Genomic DNA, 21033 nt, shown 5'->3' with positions numbered 1-21033 from the left:
GAGAAGAATTGCATGGCCCCTGAACAAAGATGACATGCAAATTCATGAAGCATTCCATATTTTTACTTAATAAACTTTGAAACTATATATATATTTAAAGAAAGAACCTATTTGTGGTGGCTTTTCAGTGAATTGTCCTTTGCTGTCCAATATGACTAAGACTTTAGGAAGGCTCTGCACAATGTGGTCTCCTTGGTTCCAGAACAATCCTTGCCTGGGTTATGGTGACCATATTTCTACACGCCCTGCAGTCCCTGACCTCCACTTCATGGACAGGACCCGCTGCTCAAGAAACAGGTGGCCCTGAGTGCACAGGGGGTAAGGGTAGGACTGCCTGGATTTACTACCAGTTTATCCTTCTGGAAAGTCCCATAACCTCTCTGGGCCTCAGCTTCCTCGTCTGTAAAATAGGGTTGTCATGAGGGTCATATGAAGGAATATACGTAAAAAGGCTTAGAAGAGTGCCGGATATACAGTAAGTGCTTAGTAAGCGAGGGCTGATGGGCCAGGAGGGGCGGGGTTCAGAGTGAGAGCCTTCCTGGGAGCTCTGCATGCTCTCAGGGAGCGGCTGTGACAAAGGAGCACACCACACCACGTTCTGGGGAGCAGTCACTTGCAAGCTGTGGCATGGGCTCTGACAACTGTGGAGAAGCTGTGAGCGCCTTCTGTGAGAACAGGGCTCACTACCGCCGCGGTGGGGACTCTCAGACATTTGTTGACTGACAGAGGTGGCTGCTACTGAAGTTTTTGCTGGAGCCTTACTGACTGCACCATGAGTGCAAACCACCCCCTTCTTGAGGGGCTAGCTGCCCCAGCACGAGTGAGCAGACAGTAGTCTTGCAACCCAGGACAACCCCAACACAACCACCTCAAGACTAAGGGTGTCCAAACTCAAATGCTGTTCATCCCTCTTCCTGACCTGTGGACTGTCCCTTGAGCCCATTCTCACCAGCACAATATCCCAGCTGGGCCATTCCTAATGTTCTTATGGAGAGAGTATCCCAAATCTTCATTTGTGAGAAGATCTCACATTTATGATCTGCATTCAATTCATCTCCCTGGACCTATGTGAATTAAGAATAACCACATACCCCCCTCAGGACTCTGGAGAGGTTTAAATGAGACAATGCAAGGAATGCACTTGACCCAGGCCCTCAGAGAATGTAGGCTCCTCCTCACTTAAGGCCATCTGGGTGAGACCTTGTAAACCACTAGATTGTTCTGCAGAGCAGGAAGCGGGGCCCAGAGCAGGGCGAGGCCTCACCCAAAGCCACACAGGAAGCGGCCCACAACAGTTGGTTTCTCCTACCTTCAAAATTTCCTCAGTGTCTCTTAGATATTCCCTGCCTGTTGGCTTTTCTAGTTAAACTTCCCAGGAAAGTATGAGTTCCCTCCCCTGTTCCTGTGCCAGCAACTCTTTCCTGTCTATCATCATCTCTCCTTACTCACTTTCCAGGGGTCCCTAAGCTGAGGTAAAACCTGCAGACCTGCCTCATACATACTACGTAGGTACCTGAAATGAGGGCCTGGCCTGCAGTTGTGTGGACAGAGGCCAGCAGAGGCTCTGAACAGCCTTCAGTCTAGGGTCTGGTCTGGGCAGCTACCATCTCCCCAACTCACCTTGGGTCAGCCTCCCCCAGTGGAGAAGCCACCCTACTGGTCAAAGGGCAGGGCTGTCTCCCTCCTCAGACAAGGAATTCCCTCAGGACAGGGCCCAGGTCAGCATGGGGGAGGCAGTCCTGCTTTGTTGGAAGCTGGGGCTTCCCTTGGCTCCAGCCTGGTACCTCTTGAGGTTACACCTCTAGAACAAGCCCTCCCTCCCCCCAGAAGCATCATCTTGTTTACTCAGTGTTTGCCCTGGTTCCAACCACAGATTAAGGCCCCACTCACCCTCTTAAGACAAAGCCAGGCAGAGGAGAGCTCCTTAGGTGGTGAGCTGGCTATTTATAACAAGAGTATTTCCCAGGCTACAAATCTCACTCTGCTCAGGGCTCACTAGGGCTCGTAAGGGTCTTGATTAAAACAAGTCCTGTGTTTTAGCCCTCTCTCCCATGCCCAAGCCACATATGACTCAGGAAAATCATCATGTCAGAGTTTTCCTAGCAAAATCAACGTAATTTAGCCAGTGAATCAATAAATTAATAAAGAAAGCCATATGTAAATGAGCAAGGCAGGGGAGAGGAGGGGGGCAGGAGTATAACTGATAGTGCGAGTCAGTCCCCAACTGAATGCTAGCTACACAGCACCTCTGTAGCCTTGGCGATGTGCTTGGCCTCTGTGAGCCTCAGTTTTCTCATCTGAGAAATAACAGTATAATTTCCTGACAGGGATGTGGTGGAGATTAAATAAGATAATATACACAGAGCACTTGGTATACAGCGAGTGCAGTATTAGTATTTCTTTGAAGATTTCTTGTTTTATCTTTTTATCTTTTTTTTTTTTTTACAATAGAAAATAAAAGTTTTATTAGAAAGGCAAGTACACTTTCAGAAGTGGAAGCAGGCCTGAGCAAGAGAAGCATGGCTCAAAAGGCCTGAAGATTTCTTTCTAAAGTAGTCACTGGATTTAAACTCCTGCAGTGGTGAGGGAGGACTTAAGAAGAGGGAGACACAGCCCTGTCCTCAGGGAGCTTCTAGCTAAGGTCTAGACTTCTTGAGATGTCTATAAACTGTTCAGGAAGAGTGAGCAGGTGCCTACAGCCTCTGGGGTCCCTGGAAGGATGGTAAAGTGAAAGAGTTTGGTGCCAACTTCTCCCTCAATCTGAGGGCCCCAAGTCAGGCCTTCCTGGCTGACAGTTCCTGGTTCTGAGGCATTTGAGCTCCTTTATGTTCTGCCTTTTACCCCGAAACACTGAAGCTCTGCTCATCCTAAAAACATTGAGGGAACTGATGTTAGCAGGCCAAATGTCCCTCCTGATGTGATGCAGTGAGATGCCCAGAGCAGCTCCCTAGGAGGTGTTCTTGTCCAAACTGAACCTGAACCCAGTCACACCTCAGCCCTGGCTGCTGGCTCACAGGGAAATACAGAGGATAGAAGAACAAGTTAGACGACACCACTTGACTGCAACTCCAGAATGCGGGGAATTCTGCAGGACAAATGGCCCAGTTTCTCCAAGACATGCACAGCGCAAAAAAGATAACACATGCGGGAAAAAGACTTGGGAGACCAAGAAACCAAGGGCAAAGCGTGGGCTCCGTTTGGATCCTGATTTGAACAAACCAACTGGAAAAGAAATGTTGAGGCTATCAGAGATTATTGAACACTTACTGGGTATTAGACGATATTAATGTTGATTTCGTTGGGATACTGTGTTTATGCTAAACAAAAACAAAAAGGCAAAATAACAAACAAACCCTCCTCATCTGTTAGAAATGCCTCCTAAAGCATTTATAAGTAAAGGGATTTACTTATGCCCAGGATTTACTTTGATGATATAAAAAAGACAAAATGCTTATTTATATAAACACCAACCTGCCCCCAGGACCACCAGACCAGGGGGTGAGCGAGAAGGTAAACACAGGCACAAGAGGTTAGAGCACAGCCACACACACCCGTTCATTTCCCACAGGCCACAGGGAGCCTGTTTCTGGTTTCTGTGGGGCCACCTTCGTGATTATCTGAGACCCTGGCACAGAAGTGCTGAAATCCAATCATAATCCACAGATGTGTTTTGAGCCTACACCCTCTGCCCACACCTTCCACTGTTCCTCTGGAGGAGGAAGTGAAGAACAAGACAGAGAAGGACAGAAAGAGAGAGGATGATGAGGCACTGCCTCTACCTTGCCTCCCAAAAGAGTCTGGAGATTTAGAGGTTACAGCCAGTCAGAAAACAAAGATTCGTTTACCACCGAATGTGGACAAGGTGCCCTTAAACATCACTGGGAAGTGGACGCAGTAGAGTAGAAGGGGCAGAATTAAAACCTGGCACTCCGCACAATAGGGTTATTCAATCCTAAAAAAAAAAAAAGAAGAAGTTCTGACGTGACACGTACTGCAACATGGATGAACTCTGAAGACATGCTAAGTGAAAAAACCCAAATACTAAAGAACAAATATTATATGATTCTATTCAAATGAGATGTCTAGAACAGGGAAGGCTGTAGAGACAGAAAGTGAATTGGTGGTTTCTTAGGGCGTGGTCATGAGAAGCTGGAGAGTGAATGCTAAAGCTAAAGCCTTTGAGGTTTCTCTGCAAAGTGACGAAAATGTTCTAAAATTGACTGTAGTATTCATTGCACAACTCTCTGAATGTACCAGAAACCATCGAACTGCCCACTTTAAATGGGTGAGTTGTATGGTATGTGAATTATACCTCAATAAAGCTAGCTTTTAAAAAATCTAACCCCTTTTCCCGCTGTGAAGTGTTAAGCATGTTCCTTAACTTCTCTGAGGTTCAGATTTCTCATCTATAAAATAGAGATAACAACACCTAAAAAATTTACAACAATCCACTCCGCCGCCAGGAGGGGTTTTGTGCCAAATAAATGAAGGCTTTTTTTCCTCCCAAATGTCCTGGCAGCATAGCAATGGGCAGGCTGGAGGTAGGATACCACCACAGGGCTACTTGCCTGGGGCAGGGGGCCAAAATGCTTATAGTTCTTATAAAAATCTTGATTTGTTTCCACCTGATTTCATTGCTTAGATCAGGCCCTTCAGGAAACAGTCCTTGATCTTAAAGATTCCCCCGAGAAATGTCCCCAGCTGACCCCTCCCACTGCCCCATCCTCTCTCCATCCCCCCATCCCCCACACATCCCCCTCCCCCCGTGCTCGCTAAAGCCATGAGTAGGGGTTGAAAGTTCAGGAACCCAGCTCCTCCTCTCCAGAGTTGACTGGAAATGCCGGAGGATGAAGAACTCAACTTTCTCTAGCCCAGTCGAGCGAGATGTACATTGCACAGAACAGAAAGAAGTGCTCCAGGGGCAGAGGCTGCAGAAAGGACCAGAAGTCATAGGCAGGCACCAGACACTGCCTAGATCAAGTACCAGTGCCTCTGGAGGATCCTGGTGCATTTTTTTTTCCCCAGACTTCCCACCCTTTGACCAGCTCACTCCTCCTGGGATGGCTTCCCAAAGTCCTCAGGGTCAAGGCTTTTCCTGGCTCCTTTGAACTTGGTAGGGAGAAGAAAAGAGAACAAGGAGAATTCCTTTGAAAAAGATCTTGATGAAAGATAACACTGCTTCCTCTGCACTGCCCTCCTGCTGGGCCCCACCTTGCTTCTCTTTGCCTCTATTGCCTCAGAATCCTAGTCCAGCATTTCCTAGCTGAGAAAAGCCAGAAAAAGGTAAATTCTTACCATTTCTCAGTGCTTGGCATCTCAAAAAGAAAAATACATTTTCTATTTTTGGGGGGAGAATCTGGGGAGTCAGCTTTGTCAGGTAAACTTAATCCTTCCAAGGAGGGCAAACACAGGATGTGAAGAGGAAGAAAATTTAGCATCCTTGGGTGGGAGGGGGAAAGTGGCACTTCACATCTTCACATTCATTCCTTTGTTTATCCTTTCCACCAATTAGTAACGGCAGTGCTAGCACTGTACCTTAGGTGAATCCAGCCCAGAGGAGCCTCACTTGGCTCACTTTGCTCAAGGGTATTGTCCACTGATCACAATTCAAAAGTTTGTGGGAAACGATGATGTGGCCCTCTCTCTGTGAAGGTGACCCTATCACGCTGCGCCCATGGCAGCACAAGGATGTGATGGCACTTAAGTTTTCAGAAAGGAGAAAGTCATTTCAGCGAAAGTCATTTCCAAAATTTCTGTTTTGGAAATTTAGCCCAAGGGAAGTAGGAAAGAGACAGAGGCAGAGAGAAGGAAAAGCCCGAAAGATGCCTACTGCAGTGTTATTTATAATAGGAATAAATAAGAACAACCTAAATGCCTGCCTAAGTGTGTCCATTTGTTCAGTGGAATATTATGCAATCATTAAACATGATCGTTTTTAGACAAGTACTGTATGATATTACCTATATGTGGAATCTAAAAAAAAAAAAAAAAGCCGAATGCATAGAAACGGAGACTAGAATTGTGGTTCCCAAGGGCTGGAGGGAAGAAAAGATGCTGGTCAAAGAATATAAACTTCCAGTTATAAGATGAATAAGTTCTGAGGATGTAATGTACAACATAGTGACTACTGTTAGCAATACTGTATTATATACTTGAAAGTTGCTAAGAGACTAGATCTTAAATGTTCTCACTGCTAAAAAGAAAAGGAAATTATGTGACATAATACAGGTGTTAGCTAATGCTGTGGTGGTAATCATTTTGCAATATATAAATGTGTCAAGCCAACACAACATAAACCTTTAACTTACACAATGTTATTTGTCAATTGTATCTCAATAATGCTGGGAAAAAATGATCAGGTTTTTGCTTTGAACATTATGCAAATGTTATATTATCACATTACAAAATTGGGCACTTCATTGTATTTATACCATGATTACACTATGTTATTATGTAAATGTTAACAACACTAGACTGAACAGTAAAAAAATTAAAGCAGTTGATTAGTTGGGGATGAGAATCTGACTTTGATTTCTTTTCCTGTTTTTGTTTCTCTTAATGTTTTCATCATATTTTTTGTGTATAACAGATACTTTTTTCTAAGTCAGTGGATTAAGATAGTTTCATGCTAATAAGTTGGTGTGGAGCACTGAGGCAGTTTCGATCAAGCTTAATGTTTGCCTGAAAATTCGGATACGCTGGCATTTGGAAGTGGAGCAATCTGGAGAATTTCTCTGCTCTGGGACAAAAGGGGATTTGGGGATTACAGAGAGATTTTAAAGTCTGTCCAAGGACTGACCCCGTGCAGAAGGCCATCAAGTTAAATAACAGGAAAAGATGAAAAGCTCCCTCCCATCTGCTTAAAAGGCTGGTTTAACAATCAGCTTCTCCCCCTCCCCACGCCTCAGCCCCTATCCCTAGGAATTCCACTTGTCCCTCTGGCTTTATGCCTTCCTGGGGCAACTTGCCACCTTGTGCCGTCCCTGCAGGCTGATCACCTAGGAAGGGCAGAGCGATTTACAAGCCTCTCCTTGACTAGGGATTTGTAGCAGTAATCCCCACCCACAGAGAAAATAAGATCCTAGCAGTGACCTTCAATATGACTTCCTTTCTATCTGAGGTTCTGGGGTTCATTGGTGTCATCTGGGCTTCAATCATGCCCTGCTGCCAATGTGCTAGCACCCTGTGTGCAAGTCCCCTTGGATTCGCCAGCCTTACTTAGAAGAAGACCCACCTAGATGATCAGCTAAACCCCTCATCAGCTAAGGATGGGTAGAGTTGGACAGAAAGAAGAGAGGGAGAGCTGCTGGCTTAGGACAGGCTGCCCTTTCCAAAATGACTCAAGACCCACAACAATGGGTCTATTGGGAGAGCAACGTGCTGGAGTCAGCACACGTGCTGTATCTCTAGCTCAAAGGGTGAGATTCTCTCACCAACACCTCTCTACATCCCACCTCAGGTATATTTACACATACCAAGAATACTTTAGAAACACTTTATCATGTTGCACTATCATGATTTAAGAAGTAAACACCAGCAGGCATTTAATGAGCACCTGCGGTATGCCAGGCTCTAGAGAGAGCTAGGAGATGACCTCCAAGATTATCTATTCTAGTGTCTTTATTTAAAAGATGGGCAAGCGAGGTATCAGTGTGCAAGTGGCTTACCCAAGGTCATCAGCTAATTAACAACAGAGTCAAAACCACAGCCTAGACTTCCTGGCTGCCCTGTCCTCTGCTCTTTTCATCATCCCCAAGGACAAACACCTTGAGTGTGGCTGCTCAAGGTCCAAAGGTTGGAAAACAAAGGAACTAACCAGGAAACTTATGCTTCTGGAACTGAATCCATGTACTTTGAATGAATGAAACAACTAGCCAAATAATGTGATCTTTAAATGACCCATTTCTACTATATGAAGCAGACACACATTCCTGGCTGGGTCTCTCTCCCTGGGGACTCCTAGCCAAACAACTTATATCACTTGACACCTTCCTGCCACCTTAGCCAAACATTAGGTTGAGCCATATGAAGTCACCATCTTTATATGTTAAAAAATGTTAGAATATCGGCAATTCCATATGGTCCAACTGAATACAGCCTCTCACGCACAATAACGAGTTGTGCACAGAGAGCACCAAAGGGAAGGGAAAGGCACTGGGCTTCCATGTCCCCATGTAGCTCTGACCCTGGGGCTGGAGGTCACTCACTCTTTGACTTCTTTGGAGGAAAAGTCCAGGTAGCGATTGCTGATCCACTGAATCTCAAACCAGTCCCGAAAGCCGTTGTTGCCACAGCATTTGAACTCAATCTGCAGCATGTCGATGGTCTTCTTCATGAAACACCTGCCAGGGGTGTCCGTATCCCGGTAGTACTTCATGCCATTCTTGAGCCCATGGGCCAGGGTACTCTCCAGCGAGCCTCGCATGAGGAAGCAACAGAGGGCCACTAGGAAGAGAACAATCTTGAAGAGGACGCAGATGGCCAGGTATGGCTTCAGCCAGGGCTTCCACTTGGCATACTTGGCAGGGTCCAGGGCATCATAGCAGATCTTGCCAGACAGAGAGTTGAAGACACAGGACAGCACCCCCATCCCTATCAAGGAGTTGGGTACGAAGTGGCTCTCCGAATTATCCATCACATCGCTCCTCTTCCGGAGTTCGATCTTCAGGAACAGCCCTAGGCTGAAGATGATGATGCCAGCCAACACGGAGAGCCAGTTCATGAGCCATAGCCCTTGGGCCAACTTGACCCGCTTCTTCTGGTCAAATTTGACTTTAAGCAGCACCATGCTTGCAGGGTGTGGTCCAGGCAGCCTCCGCCAGCACAGCTCCCACTCCTGACCTTAGTGAGCCCAGAGCCTGAAGACTCAGGGCCTTGAGAAGGGTGAAGACAGTCCAAGCTGCAGGTTGCTGCTCTGGGGGCTTCTCATGTTGACCTCCTTAGCCGGGGACCCCCGCTAACTCAGTAGCAGTAGCAGGGGCCTCAGAGTCGCAGCTCATGAAGGAGCCAGCTCTCGGTGTTGTTTCTGCAGCTCCCTTCCAAGCCAAGAAGGAACAGCTTGAAGGTTGCAGATTAAAAGTGGAACCCACAAGACATCTTGCTAATCTCTTTAGCCAGGTTCATCCCATTAGATAAAGCCGTGCCAGTTTCAAAACATGCTCAAAAGGAGCCTCCATGGAAACACTGGAGCAGAGCGCTCTGGGTTCAGCTTGGAGAATCAGGAGCAAAAAAGACTGACCAGAGGAATGGGCTTTAATCTGAGGTCGGGTTCAGATTACAGGTCTCTCCAGAAGTAAGGTTCCAGGCCAAACTCTTTCAAAATTTGAAACTTTCTGTGGGCAAAAGACGCCATTACCCAAGTTGAAAAACAACTAACAGATTGTGAGAAAACATTTGCATGTAATAAAAGGAATTAATGGGCAAATAATATTTAAACTCCCACTATTCCACAATCAAAAGATCAACAATCAACTGGAAAAACAGGCAAAGGACAGAAACAGATGATTTATAAAACAGAACTATTTATAACAAAAGTCCAACAAACTGGAAAAAACGTTCAATCTGAGCAGAATGCAGAAAAGGCAAATTAAAAGAATAATAAAGACAAAACTTGATCCATCAGATTGAACATTTTTCAAAATTCTGTCACCAAACAGTGTAAACAAAAATAGCAGAAAGGAAGATATATACATTTGATGAGTCTGTAAATTTTATAATTTTTTTTATTAATAAACTTTATTTCTTAAAGCAGTTTTAGGTTTACAAAAGGATTGAACAGAAAATACAGAGAGCTCTTACGGACTCCTTTTCTCCAACCAATTTTCCTTATAATTACTATGTCGCATTGATGTGGTACATTTGTTAAATCGATGAATCAGTTTTGATACATCATCATTATAATTATTAAGCCCATAATTTACGCTAAGATTAACTCTTTGTGTTGTATGGTTCTATGGATTTTAACCAAATGCGTAATGTCATGTACCTACCATTATCGCATCACACAGAATAGTTTCACTGATCTAATGATAACCACCTACTCATTCCTCCTCTTTTTCTTGTCCAACCCTGGGTACCCAATATCTCTATAACTTTGCCTTTTCTAGAATGTCCTATTGTTGGAATCATACAATACGTAGGCTTTTCGGACTAGCTTCTTTCTCATAGCCATACACAAGTCATGGTCCTCCATGTCATTTTGTGGCTTGATAGCTCATTTTTATTTATTGTTGAATAACATTCCATTATATGGATATACCACAGTTTGTTTATCCATTCACCTATTAAGGGGTTTCTTATTTGGGTAAATACCTATAAACGTAATTGCTGGATTTATGGTAAGACTATGTTTAGCTTTTCAAGAAACTGTCAAATTGTCTTTCAAAGTGACTGTACCATTTTGCAGTCCCACCAGCAATGAATGGAAGTTCCTGTTGCTCCACACCCTTGGAAGCATTTGGTGTTGTCAGTGTTCTGGATTTCAGCCATTCTAATAGGTGTGTAATGGTTTCTCACTGTTGTTTTAATTTGCGTTTCTCTAATGATGTATGATGTGGAGCATCTTTTCATATATTTATTTGCCATCTATATACCTCCTTTGGTGGAGTGTCTGACCAGCACTTTTGTCCACTTTTTAATTGGGTTGTTTGTTTTCTTTAGACTCCTGGAGACTTTTGGGAGAATAATTTATCTATCTTTATTAAAATTTGAAATGCACATTTCCAGTGATTAGGTAGCTCCACTTTTCATAACAGCTTGTGCATAAGCACAAGGAGTTTTTAATTTTATTTTCTTGTTAGTTTCAAGTATACAGTACATAGGTTGGACATTTATATAGTTTATAGCACAAGGAGTTTTAGTAACAAACCAATCTCATTCTCAAATTCATGTCCATCTAATACCAAAGAATGCTTTGTTAGAATAAGAGTACCATGAGCTCAACGCAGGAAGTGGATCAGATCTCCAACCTGGAACCTCCTTTCTTCCCTTATGTGTGTTTGATTCTATTAAATTCAGCACCTGCACACCCCTCTTTAAGATCTCCAAATCACTAAGTAAAATCAAAGAGGGTATTTCTCCACAGTTAGCGGTGTGAGGAGAAAGCAATGAGACATGAGTTTTTTCCCTCTGGCATAGTCATCTTAGAAAACAAAACACTCGCTCCATTTTTCAACTCAAGTTTGCACTCCAATTTGGGAGTGATCCCCAAGGCCAGGTTCTGAGCCATCTAAAGAAATCAGTCTTATTATTTTATTGCCACACCACATTTTGGGTCCAAAACGATATTACCCAGGGTGATCACTCTTCTTATAGACAAGACTTGGCTTCCAACAGCTTTAGACCTTCAAAAGATTTCAACCCTTCACCATCGAAGACATTGAAAAGAATGTGCCACAGATTCTGGAACTTTTTTTCTTCAGCCCGCCGCAGAGGATGTTCAGAATATGACCAGACTCACACCTCATATACACAAAATCTGAAGCCAACTGCCGTGAGTGAAAATGGATATGAACGACTGGGAAGCTATCTCAAAGAAGTTCTTAAGAACATGCATGCGGCCAAGAGAAAATCAGAGGGAAGGAGAAGGAAAAAAAATTGATGTAGAAACCAGAAATGAAAAATTTTAAAATAGCTCTACAGGGATAACTAGATTAGTCAAGGATCTCATTCTCTTCAAATGACCAGGAGGGGCAGAGCTGAGCCCGTGGCAAGTCTGGCAAGTCCGCGGATGCCTCCTGCTGGTCAGAAATAGAATGGCTTCAGTGCAGGAAAAAGAGAGATGAGGATGTTAAATTATCTAGAAAGATAAAAGAGAAAGAACAGAAACATCAGAAATGTCAATGGCCAAATCTTTCAAGTATGAAGCAAGGCAAGATATGATGATATGATGAGGAACAAGGCGAGAAAAGTGGACTTGTGGAAGATGGGGAAAGCTGGCTCCCTCCTCCGCTGGACCAATGGATTTGAGTCCAGATGCTAAAAATCTATTATAAAGATAAAAGAAAAGCTTAATGGAATTAGGGGTAGTTCATTTTTCTTTAGATTTTTTTTTTCTAATATAATAATGAGATGAAAGTGATGAAATTATATAATTTTTTTAAAATAAAGGAACCCAAGAAATCATTTCTCTGGACCTCCCACCCAAGGAAAAATGAGGCACAGGTTGGCTCTATAAATAATTAATTGACTTTTGTTTCCTTAACCTCATTGCTTTGATTGTCATCCTGACTTCTCTTTCTCCTCTACTTTTTCCTTCTTTCCTTCCTTCCTTCCTTCTGTCCTTCCTTCCTTCCTTCCTTCCATTTTTTCTGGTAAATATATCATATATAATAAGAGTAAAGAATAATGCTCAAATGAACACTTACGTTTCCTCCCCTAGCATAATAGAATATCACCAGTGCCTGTAAGGCCACCTAGGTGTCACTCCTTCGTTACTCCCAGGGGTAACCTGAATTTGGCATTTATTCTCTTGATTTTCTTTAGTGTTACCACCTATGCATGTATGCTTAAAAAATACATTGTTCAGTTTTGCATGATTTTGAATTTGACATAAATAGAATCATATGATAAGTATTACTTTTGCTCTTGCTTTTCCTCAAAATACATTACTTTTAAAACTTTTATACATATAAAAAAGCCCATAAATCATAAATGTACAACTTGATCATCAACATATACAGCTATAGTTTATTAATTTTTAATTTTAAATGTAATTTTTATACAAAGAACATACATACCATACATCATCATAATAAATTACTCATCACCCAACTTGAATATCATAAGTAACTTACATCTACATATATAATTTTTCCCATCATATTCCCCTCTGCTATAGACCGATTGTTTCTCCTGCAAATTCATTCATTAGTGGAAGCCCTAACCCCCAAAGTGACTGTATTTGTTACCTATATGGAGGCAAGTAAGGTTTAATAAAGTCCTGAGGGTGGGCTCTAAACTGATAGGACTGGGCATCCTTATAAGAAGAGGAAGAGAAAAGCAAAAAAGAATAGAAAAGAAAAGAAAAGAAACAATAAGAAAGAAGAGAGGGAAAAAAAGGGAAGACACTGAGGAAAAGCCATGTGAGGTTGTAGCAGGAAGCCAGGAAGAGAACTTTCACCAGAAACCAAATCAGTGGGTACCGTGCCCTTGGGCTTCCAGCCTCTAAAACTGCGAGAGAATAAATTTCTGTAGTTGAGCCACTCGGTCTGTGGTATTTTGTTATGGCAACCCAAGCTGCTCAAGACATAGCCATTATTCTGAATACCTTAGCTTTTCTTTTCATGAAAAATCAAATAGCATTTCCTTTACATATATATTTTTAAATTTTTATTATCATTTTGTAATTTATAAAATTGCATCATACCATATACGGTCTTCAGGATCTTCTTTTTTCCACTCAACATTATGTTTTAAGATTCATACATGTTGCTGTGTACACCTACAGTTCATTTTCTTATACAGATCATACAGTACGTGATCCGTGCTCCCGTCAGTGGATATATGGGTGATTTCTTGTGGGTTTTTTAAATGACTGCAAAGTTGCTTTTGTAAACAGAGCTGCTCTCAACATTTAGTACATCTCCTGCTAAGCAGTAGTTTCTCTGGGGTATAACCTTAAGAGGGGAACTGCTGAGAAGTAGGCTATATGAATCTTCACCCTTAACGCCAAAAAGTTTTCTGAAGTGATCAGGCTGATTTATACTCCCTCCAGCAGTGAATATAGGATCCACAGCCTCTCCACCTCTTACTGTTGAGCCAGAATTCTTAATGTTTGTTTCCTTGGTTTTAATTGTGGCCTTAATCTGCATTTCCCCAGTTATTAATGAGTCTGTGTATCTTTTCATAATTTTATTTGCCATTTGTGCTTCCTCTGTGAAATGTATGTTCTTAACTTTTGCCCATTTTTTGCTTGGGTTGTTGGTGATTTTCTGATTGATTTGTGGAACTTTCTTATATTCTCTATATAATATTCCTTTGGCATTATATGTGTTACAATTACTTTCTCCCAATTTGTGACTTGACTTTACACTTTCTTAATAGCATCTTTTGAAGATCATAAGTTCTTATAGTAGAACTTAATATGATAACTTCTTAATGGTAGAATTTTCAAGTCTTTTCTTTATGGTTAGTGCTTGTTTAAGAAATTACTCCTTGCCTCATACATAGAAAGATATTATTCCTCTGTTGTCTTCTAAAAGATTTATATTTTTTCTCTCTAAGATTTTAATGTTTCCAGAATAGATTTTTGTGTGTGGTATGATGAAGGTATATGATTTAATTTTCTTCCATACAGATAGTCCCAGCACACCATTTTATTTGTTCCTGTGCTATCATCATACTGTTTTAATGAAATATCTACATATCTGAGATCATATATATATATTTCTTTTTAACGCCTACAGCACCTGATATTCTCAGGTGGTCTCCCATCCAAGTACTAACTAGGCCTGACCCTGCTTAGCTTCAGAGATCAGACGAGATCAGGCACGTTCAAGGTGGCATGGCTGCAGACCTGTTCTACCTATCTGATAAAGGACAACACACACACCTTTTTTTTAAAAATCAATATCTTGGCCATTTATAACATGGATAAAAACATAATGCTCTTATTACCACTAATTATTTCTTTACAAATTATTCTGGAGTTTTTATAATTCACAAATAGCAACTTTTTTATATCCTTTAAAATTCTTATAATTTTAAAATTACTTTCAAGTTTTACTGTAATGACTAAGCTCTTCAGTGCAATTTGAGTACAAATGATGATAACAGGGATCCTTGTTTTGATCTTGATCTTAACTTCTAAATGATTTACCACCAAGAATCATGGTTGCTGTAGGTTTTAGCAGATACCTTTAACAAGTTAAAGAAGTTCCTTTCTATTTTTGCTAAAGGTGTGTTCTCTTGAATAGAAGCTGAATTTTACAGAAGGCGTATTCTGCCTCTATTAAGATAATCATATGGATTTTCCCTTATTTTCTTAATGTGATAAATAAAATCATTTTTCTAAAGTCAGACTAGTCTAGTCTTCTTATACTAAACTCTGATATATATATTATCTTTTTATATACTTTTGGATTTGACTTATTAATATAATTTTAGGATCTTCACATATACATTTGAATTACATTGGCCTGTCATTTTCCTTTCTCATGTTTCATGGCTGGTTTAGGTATCAAGGTTATGCTAGCCTCATCCAATGAATTGGGATAAATTCTTTCTTTTTCTATATTCTGGAAGAGTTCATATTAAGAATGATATTATATCTTCCTGACATGTTAGAAAGAATTTACAGTTAAAACCATCTAGGGTTGATGTTTTCTTTGTGGGAATTATGGTTTTGATTATTTAATAGTTATAGAACTCTTCAGGTTTTCTATTGCTTTTGTGGTAAATTGTATTTTTTCAGAAATTTATTCATTTAATCAAAGTATTCAAATTTATTGGCAGAAAATTGTTCATAATATCTACTTATTATTTTTCTAATATCTGCAACATTAATGGTAAGGTCCCATTTGTTTCATTTATTGTTTCTATTTGCCTTTACTCTTTTTCTCTTGGCCAAGCATGCCAAAAGTTGGTTTGTTTCATTACTCTTTGCAAAGAATCAATTTGTGGGTTTTTTTCTTTTTTTTCAGTTCTCTCTATTGTGTTTATGTCATTGCTTTTGGCTCTTATCTGTATAATTGTCTTTCTTCTACTTCTACTATTCTTTTTCTAACTTCTCAAGCTAAAAACTTAGCTCGTTAATCTTTAGTTTTTTTCCTTTTCTAACATAAGCATTTAAAGGGCAAAAATATCTTAATTTTTTATGCATAAAACACAGATATACGTAATAAATAAAAGCATGGCACAGAAACAAATATACAGTATATCTGTGGTCTTAAAATTTCATAGGCAGGGGAGCTATTAGGGGAAAAAATGTGTAAAAAGGGGACGATAATAAAAAAAAGGATTGAGAGTCACTGCCCTAAGACAAAGATTTGAATGAAAGTAATTTGGGAAGTTTGGTAACATCAATAGGGAGGTGAAGAAGTGATGCAGGAAGGCAAGCAGCCAATAAGAGTGTGTTATTCAGCCAGTGGGGAAATCCCACAAGGAAACATACCTCAGAATTATCCCATCTGTGGTGAGGGAGTCCAGGTATTTTATTCCCCAACTCCTGATCAGCATTTAATGCAGGCTGCTTCTGGGGAATAAATCTTCGTCTCTTCTGGACTGCTACACAAGGACAGTGACATGGCTTAGAACCCTCAGGCACCACATACTAGCCATCAAAAGTCTGCTTGGGCACAATATAAAGTCCAAGAGATATGGGTGGTCAGTGTTCCCCTTCATTACACTGTTATTACAATATTAGAAAGTGCTATTAGAAGAAAATTTCTAATAAGAATAATCACAAGCAGCACTTTTTATTAAGTCCCCTGGGGACATATCCCAGTCATGTAGGTGCTACTGGACTGAACAAGTTATCTAGTTCCTTATCACCAGTCGCAAGACAAGCCACTTCAAGTCTAACCCATATTTCCTAGAGATGCAATGTTATAAATTGAGTTTCCAAAGTAGCAAACACATTTTATATCATAAAAATACCAAAGATGAAGCGAAATAAAACTAAAATACAAATATATAACAAAATCTAAGTAAGTGCACAGTCAAAAGCTAAATTGTCAATGTTCTTTTGGGGGGAAACTTTGTGCTCAAGTTGTTTGCTAAGATTTCTTAAACTACAACTTTAGCAAAATGTTACAATAAATGTCCGTAAGCCTGTCACTGCTCAAGCACCTTAAAAGTCATTTAACATTCCAGTCACCTTTCTTGGAAATTTCCATTACTGATGAGATGGACATGAATGCCTCTCCTCTTCTCCTCCCTCCTTTGTTTCCCCCTCAAAGATTACAGATGACTTTGTATCTTAGATATTTTTATATCAACCACTGGAAGCTTCCCCTGTTCTTTTCCTGTAGAGGGCATTCTTTGGTTTTTCTGAGATTTCCTTTGATGCCTCCTCTTTTCTTAAACTTTTCCAAAGAGACTATGACTTTGCTGAAATCATTACTTGACTCGGAGGCATACTCAAGTCTCTATATGTAATCATGCAGACATATATCCTGAAGTTTTGCCATCACATGAATGTCGACTGTATTGGCCTTCACTTTTCACTTTCTTCAAATCTTTTTCTTTTCCTCAAAAATTAGACAACTGGAGAATGCAACAACTTGCCCTCAGAGACTAGCTCTTTCACCTTTCCTTCTTTTTTTAATACTTGTTTCCCCACCCCCTATTTAATTCCCTCCCCCCACTTCCACCCCTAACCTAGGGATGTTGCCCACTCTCCTTAAGAACTGGATCTCTGAAGGCGGGGCATCTCCTCCCAGCGAGGACCAGGGCAGGAACAGGTGGGGGCGAGGTGGGGGGGCTACCTAGGATATGGTCCGTGGCTCCACCACGGTCCTGATGTGAACCCGGGACCTTCGTGTAAAGCAAATGTGCTAACCACTACACTATGGAGCCACGCCTTCCTTTCTTGCTCTCATTGTCTCAAAATATCATGCTTCATTTTCAAAAAGACTGAAAAAAATCCCAGAAGACTTCCCAGAGGAGATGATATTTGGCTTGTGCAAAATTTTGACAAGTGCACATGGACTCACACTATGTGAGAACTTCTTGAAAAAAGGCCAGGAAGTACGGTAGAAGGTGTTTGTACTGACTATCTTCCATTTGCTCCTCCAAATCCAGTCTTCATTTTTCTCCACCCTACTCTGTGGTCTGGGAGCTGACCCATAAGTACTGCACCAACAGACTTCATTGCCCTAAAATTCTCAGCCTATGGAAGGCACCATCAGAAGAGAGTGGTGTTTTTCAATTCCCACAGCTCTCCCCACTTGCCAGATCACAATGGATTGGCTGCATCCTCTAAAGCAATATTGTCTCTCTGAGTTCAGGTAACAGTTTTGTCCCTCTGGCCCCAGGAGTGATAACAGGTATAGCACCATCTCTTGCTGCTTTTCCTAAACTCTGCCCACAGCTTTGTAAATAGCTCCTGCATTAAGCTCTTCTCAAATTATCCATTTCGAGTGCCATCTGTTTCCTGCCAGGTCCCTGACTGATACAGTGTGTTTGATTAATGGATATTAGTTCAGACTAGTTGAAGCATGAAGTATGTGTGATGAAACAGTAAAACATGGTGTAGGAACAGTAGGCTAAAAGCAGATGGTGGAGGAGCTTGTCTTCCAGGCCCGGAGTCCAGCAGATTTTAGATCTCAGAGGGTTTTAGACCAGGAGTGACATGTTTTAAGAAAACTAATTTGGTAGCTGCATGCAGAATGGTTTAGAAATTGGAGAAGAGGAGACAATTAGGAGATGATTATAATTACTGTTACAGGAAGATAACATTTTGTAACTTTCAGATTGGCAAAGATCTAAAAACTTGATAGCATAATATGTCAATAAGCATGTGGAGAAATAGCATTCTCAGACATTGCTAGAGAGGGTATAAATTCTCTGGGAGGCAATTTGATGAGATCTATCAATATTATTATAAATGTTCATAACCTATTGGTCAAGCAATTCCACTTCTAGGTACTTAGACTATAGATAATATTGTATACATACTAAATCATTTATGTATAAAGATATTCATTATAGCATTTTCCTAATGGTTAAAGATTGGAAACAACCAAAAGGTTCATCACAGACTAGTTAAATAAGTATGGCACTTTCCATATAACAGAATACTATGCAGCAGTTAAAGAGAATGAGAGGACTCTGCGTACTTATGTGGGAAGATCCCCAAAACACAGCAGGTTCTCGAATAACGTCATTTCATTCAGTGTTGTTTCATTATCACATTGCTGAGATGCGTAGGAACTTAACTCTAGTTTATATTAATTAGCCTATGGTAAAACTAGTTTCATTATACATCATTTTGCTTACGGTAGCAGAACCTATCGATGACATTAAGTGTGGATTTACTATAATGCTAATGACAAAGGTGCCTAATAGTATATATAGCATGCTTCTATTTGACTGGAAGGATAAAAAGATATATTGCCCATAAGTTTGTAAATGCATAGACCAGAAGAATACCAAGGAAACAGAGAAAGGATAGTGGTTTTCCAAAGAGAACTGAATGGCTGGGATCAAAGGAAGGAGGGAGATTTACCATTTTTCCAATCTTTTGTACCTGTGGGAGAATTATCTGTTTTTAAAAAGTCCCTTGCCCTATCATCTTAGAATCAAAACTCTACCTTGATATCATTTCTAAAAATTAGATTATGGACAGCTTTCTTGGTGAAATAAACACAAATGAAAGCTATAAAACTAAAAAAAAAAATCTTTATAATAAAGTACTTGAATGGCTGAACAGAATGTTAAGCTTGGTTACCAGGTGAGCAAAATGCCTTGAGTTGTCTTGCTTGGCATTGTTAGTTATTAAAGTTCAGAGTAAGTACAGTATCTGAAAAGTTGGAATTCAGGCCTTTGAATAACTACTTCCAACACTTCCTTCTGTGACTCCATTGCTCTGAGTAGATAGGTAGTGGGCAGGGATATCATCCAGGAAATTCGGACCCTGGATTGGTGATAGATATAGATGCTTTACTCAAGGTCACTTCTAACCTGGAGAGGTTAGGATAACCTCTCTGATAGGGCATTACTTTATCAGAGTCCTCAGAATTTCTCCATTGTGATTGTTCTCTTATTCATCTGATCTTCAACTAGATGTAACCTCTATAAAGGAAGAACACACACTTTCTTTGATTACCATTGTGTTTTTAGCAATCAGCACTAAACAGGTGCATAGTAAATATTCAAATATTTGTTCAGTTAAATTGAGCAAGGATTTCTGTGTCATATTGTCCCTGCCCTTCTTGAAACTTAAAGGTGGGTAAATAATTGACCCTCATCTTAATTGTAACGACCAACTTATTTTTTTTATAAGAAAATAATCAAATTGTGTGACTAAGTTTTTGAGTTGGTGATAAGACTTTTGAGTTAAATGCAATTTAGTTGTCCAATTTCTGTGGTACTAGATGTTTATAAAACATTGTATTATCAAGTAACATTCATCATGGAGTGTTGAATCTTTACATCTTGCTGTTTTTGTTCATTTCTCCCTGATTAAGAAAATTAAAACTAATTTTTTTCAATAACTACTCTTGCATTGTACTCAGAACTTCAGTATTAGAATTTACAAAAAAAAATGGCCGTTTCTCTTATTCTTATGGGGTTGAGACTCTGGAGTGATACTCTATAATTATGTAATACTAAACTGTACACTAAACTGTTTAATATAGCTGTTCATAAATGAAGTTTAATAAACTGATTGCTTGACTAATGTGCTATTTTATTGCTTTTCCAGAGTTAATTTTGATGAAAACATATGGTCATTACACTTATTGGTGCAATAGGCCCTCATCATAATGACCATTATCATTAGATTTGCATAATAAAAACTTGCTGAAATTAATCAATGTTTTTAATTCACGGATGTGACTTTAACATAGGTTTGGGTTGGTTTTGGGTCTTTTGGTTAAAAAAAAATCCATTGCAGTTTAAGTTTAGGGAAAAAATAATAAGGTCTAATTTTCTGAAATGGCAGAAAGACTTGAATGGACAGAATGAATGGGCAAGACCTGCTGAGGATAAAACTGACATGATTTGGAAGTCTAATGTTACAAATTGGCTAGCTCAGGGACCAGATGTAGACGGCAGAAAAGTTTTGCTTGGCTCGTACAATGTTTTGAAAATGCCTGCATTTATCTGCCAAGTCATCTGGTCCCCTACGCCCTATTGACTTATTTCCAGCAGCCCTACTGATTTTACCTGCTTGGCCCTGGTAAGCATTGAATGCCTGGAGAATTAATTCATTAAATGAAACATGGAACTTGGGAGAGAAAGAGGTGAAAATGGGAGACTGTAAGAATATATGGAATTTGAAAGGTAGGTGAGCCCACTGAGGGTGGCGGCTGGGGATACAGATACAGGACTGTGTACACAGGTTGAGATTTGAGATTCTGGAGAGACCAA

At 40.4% G+C, this 21033-nt stretch overlaps 1 protein-coding gene and 2 pseudogenes across 1 annotated transcript in view; 1 reads left to right on the top strand and 2 right to left on the bottom strand.

Annotated features, from left to right (window-relative positions):
* On the top strand, positions 1–64 carry LOC112474661 (annotated as a pseudogene).
* PRPH2 (peripherin 2) overlaps positions 1–8803 on the bottom strand; it is a 13654-nt gene extending 4851 nt beyond the window's left edge. The window contains exon 1 of the mRNA XM_006926548.1: positions 8208–8803. Coding sequence (XP_006926610.1) covers positions 8208–8788 — 581 coding nt within the window. The 5' untranslated portion in view covers positions 8789–8803. The remainder of the gene's footprint in view (positions 1–8207) is intronic.
* Positions 8804–14396: 5593 nt separating this feature from the next.
* LOC112474702 lies at positions 14397–14515 on the bottom strand (annotated as a pseudogene).
* Positions 14516–21033: the final 6518 nt, after the last annotated feature.

Source organism: Pteropus alecto, unplaced genomic scaffold (assembly GCF_000325575.1).
Source record: "Pteropus alecto unplaced genomic scaffold, ASM32557v1 scaffold7, whole genome shotgun sequence".
Classification (NCBI taxonomy): domain Eukaryota; kingdom Metazoa; phylum Chordata; class Mammalia; order Chiroptera; family Pteropodidae; genus Pteropus; species Pteropus alecto.
This window is presented reverse-complemented; position numbering and strand designations above follow the sequence as displayed.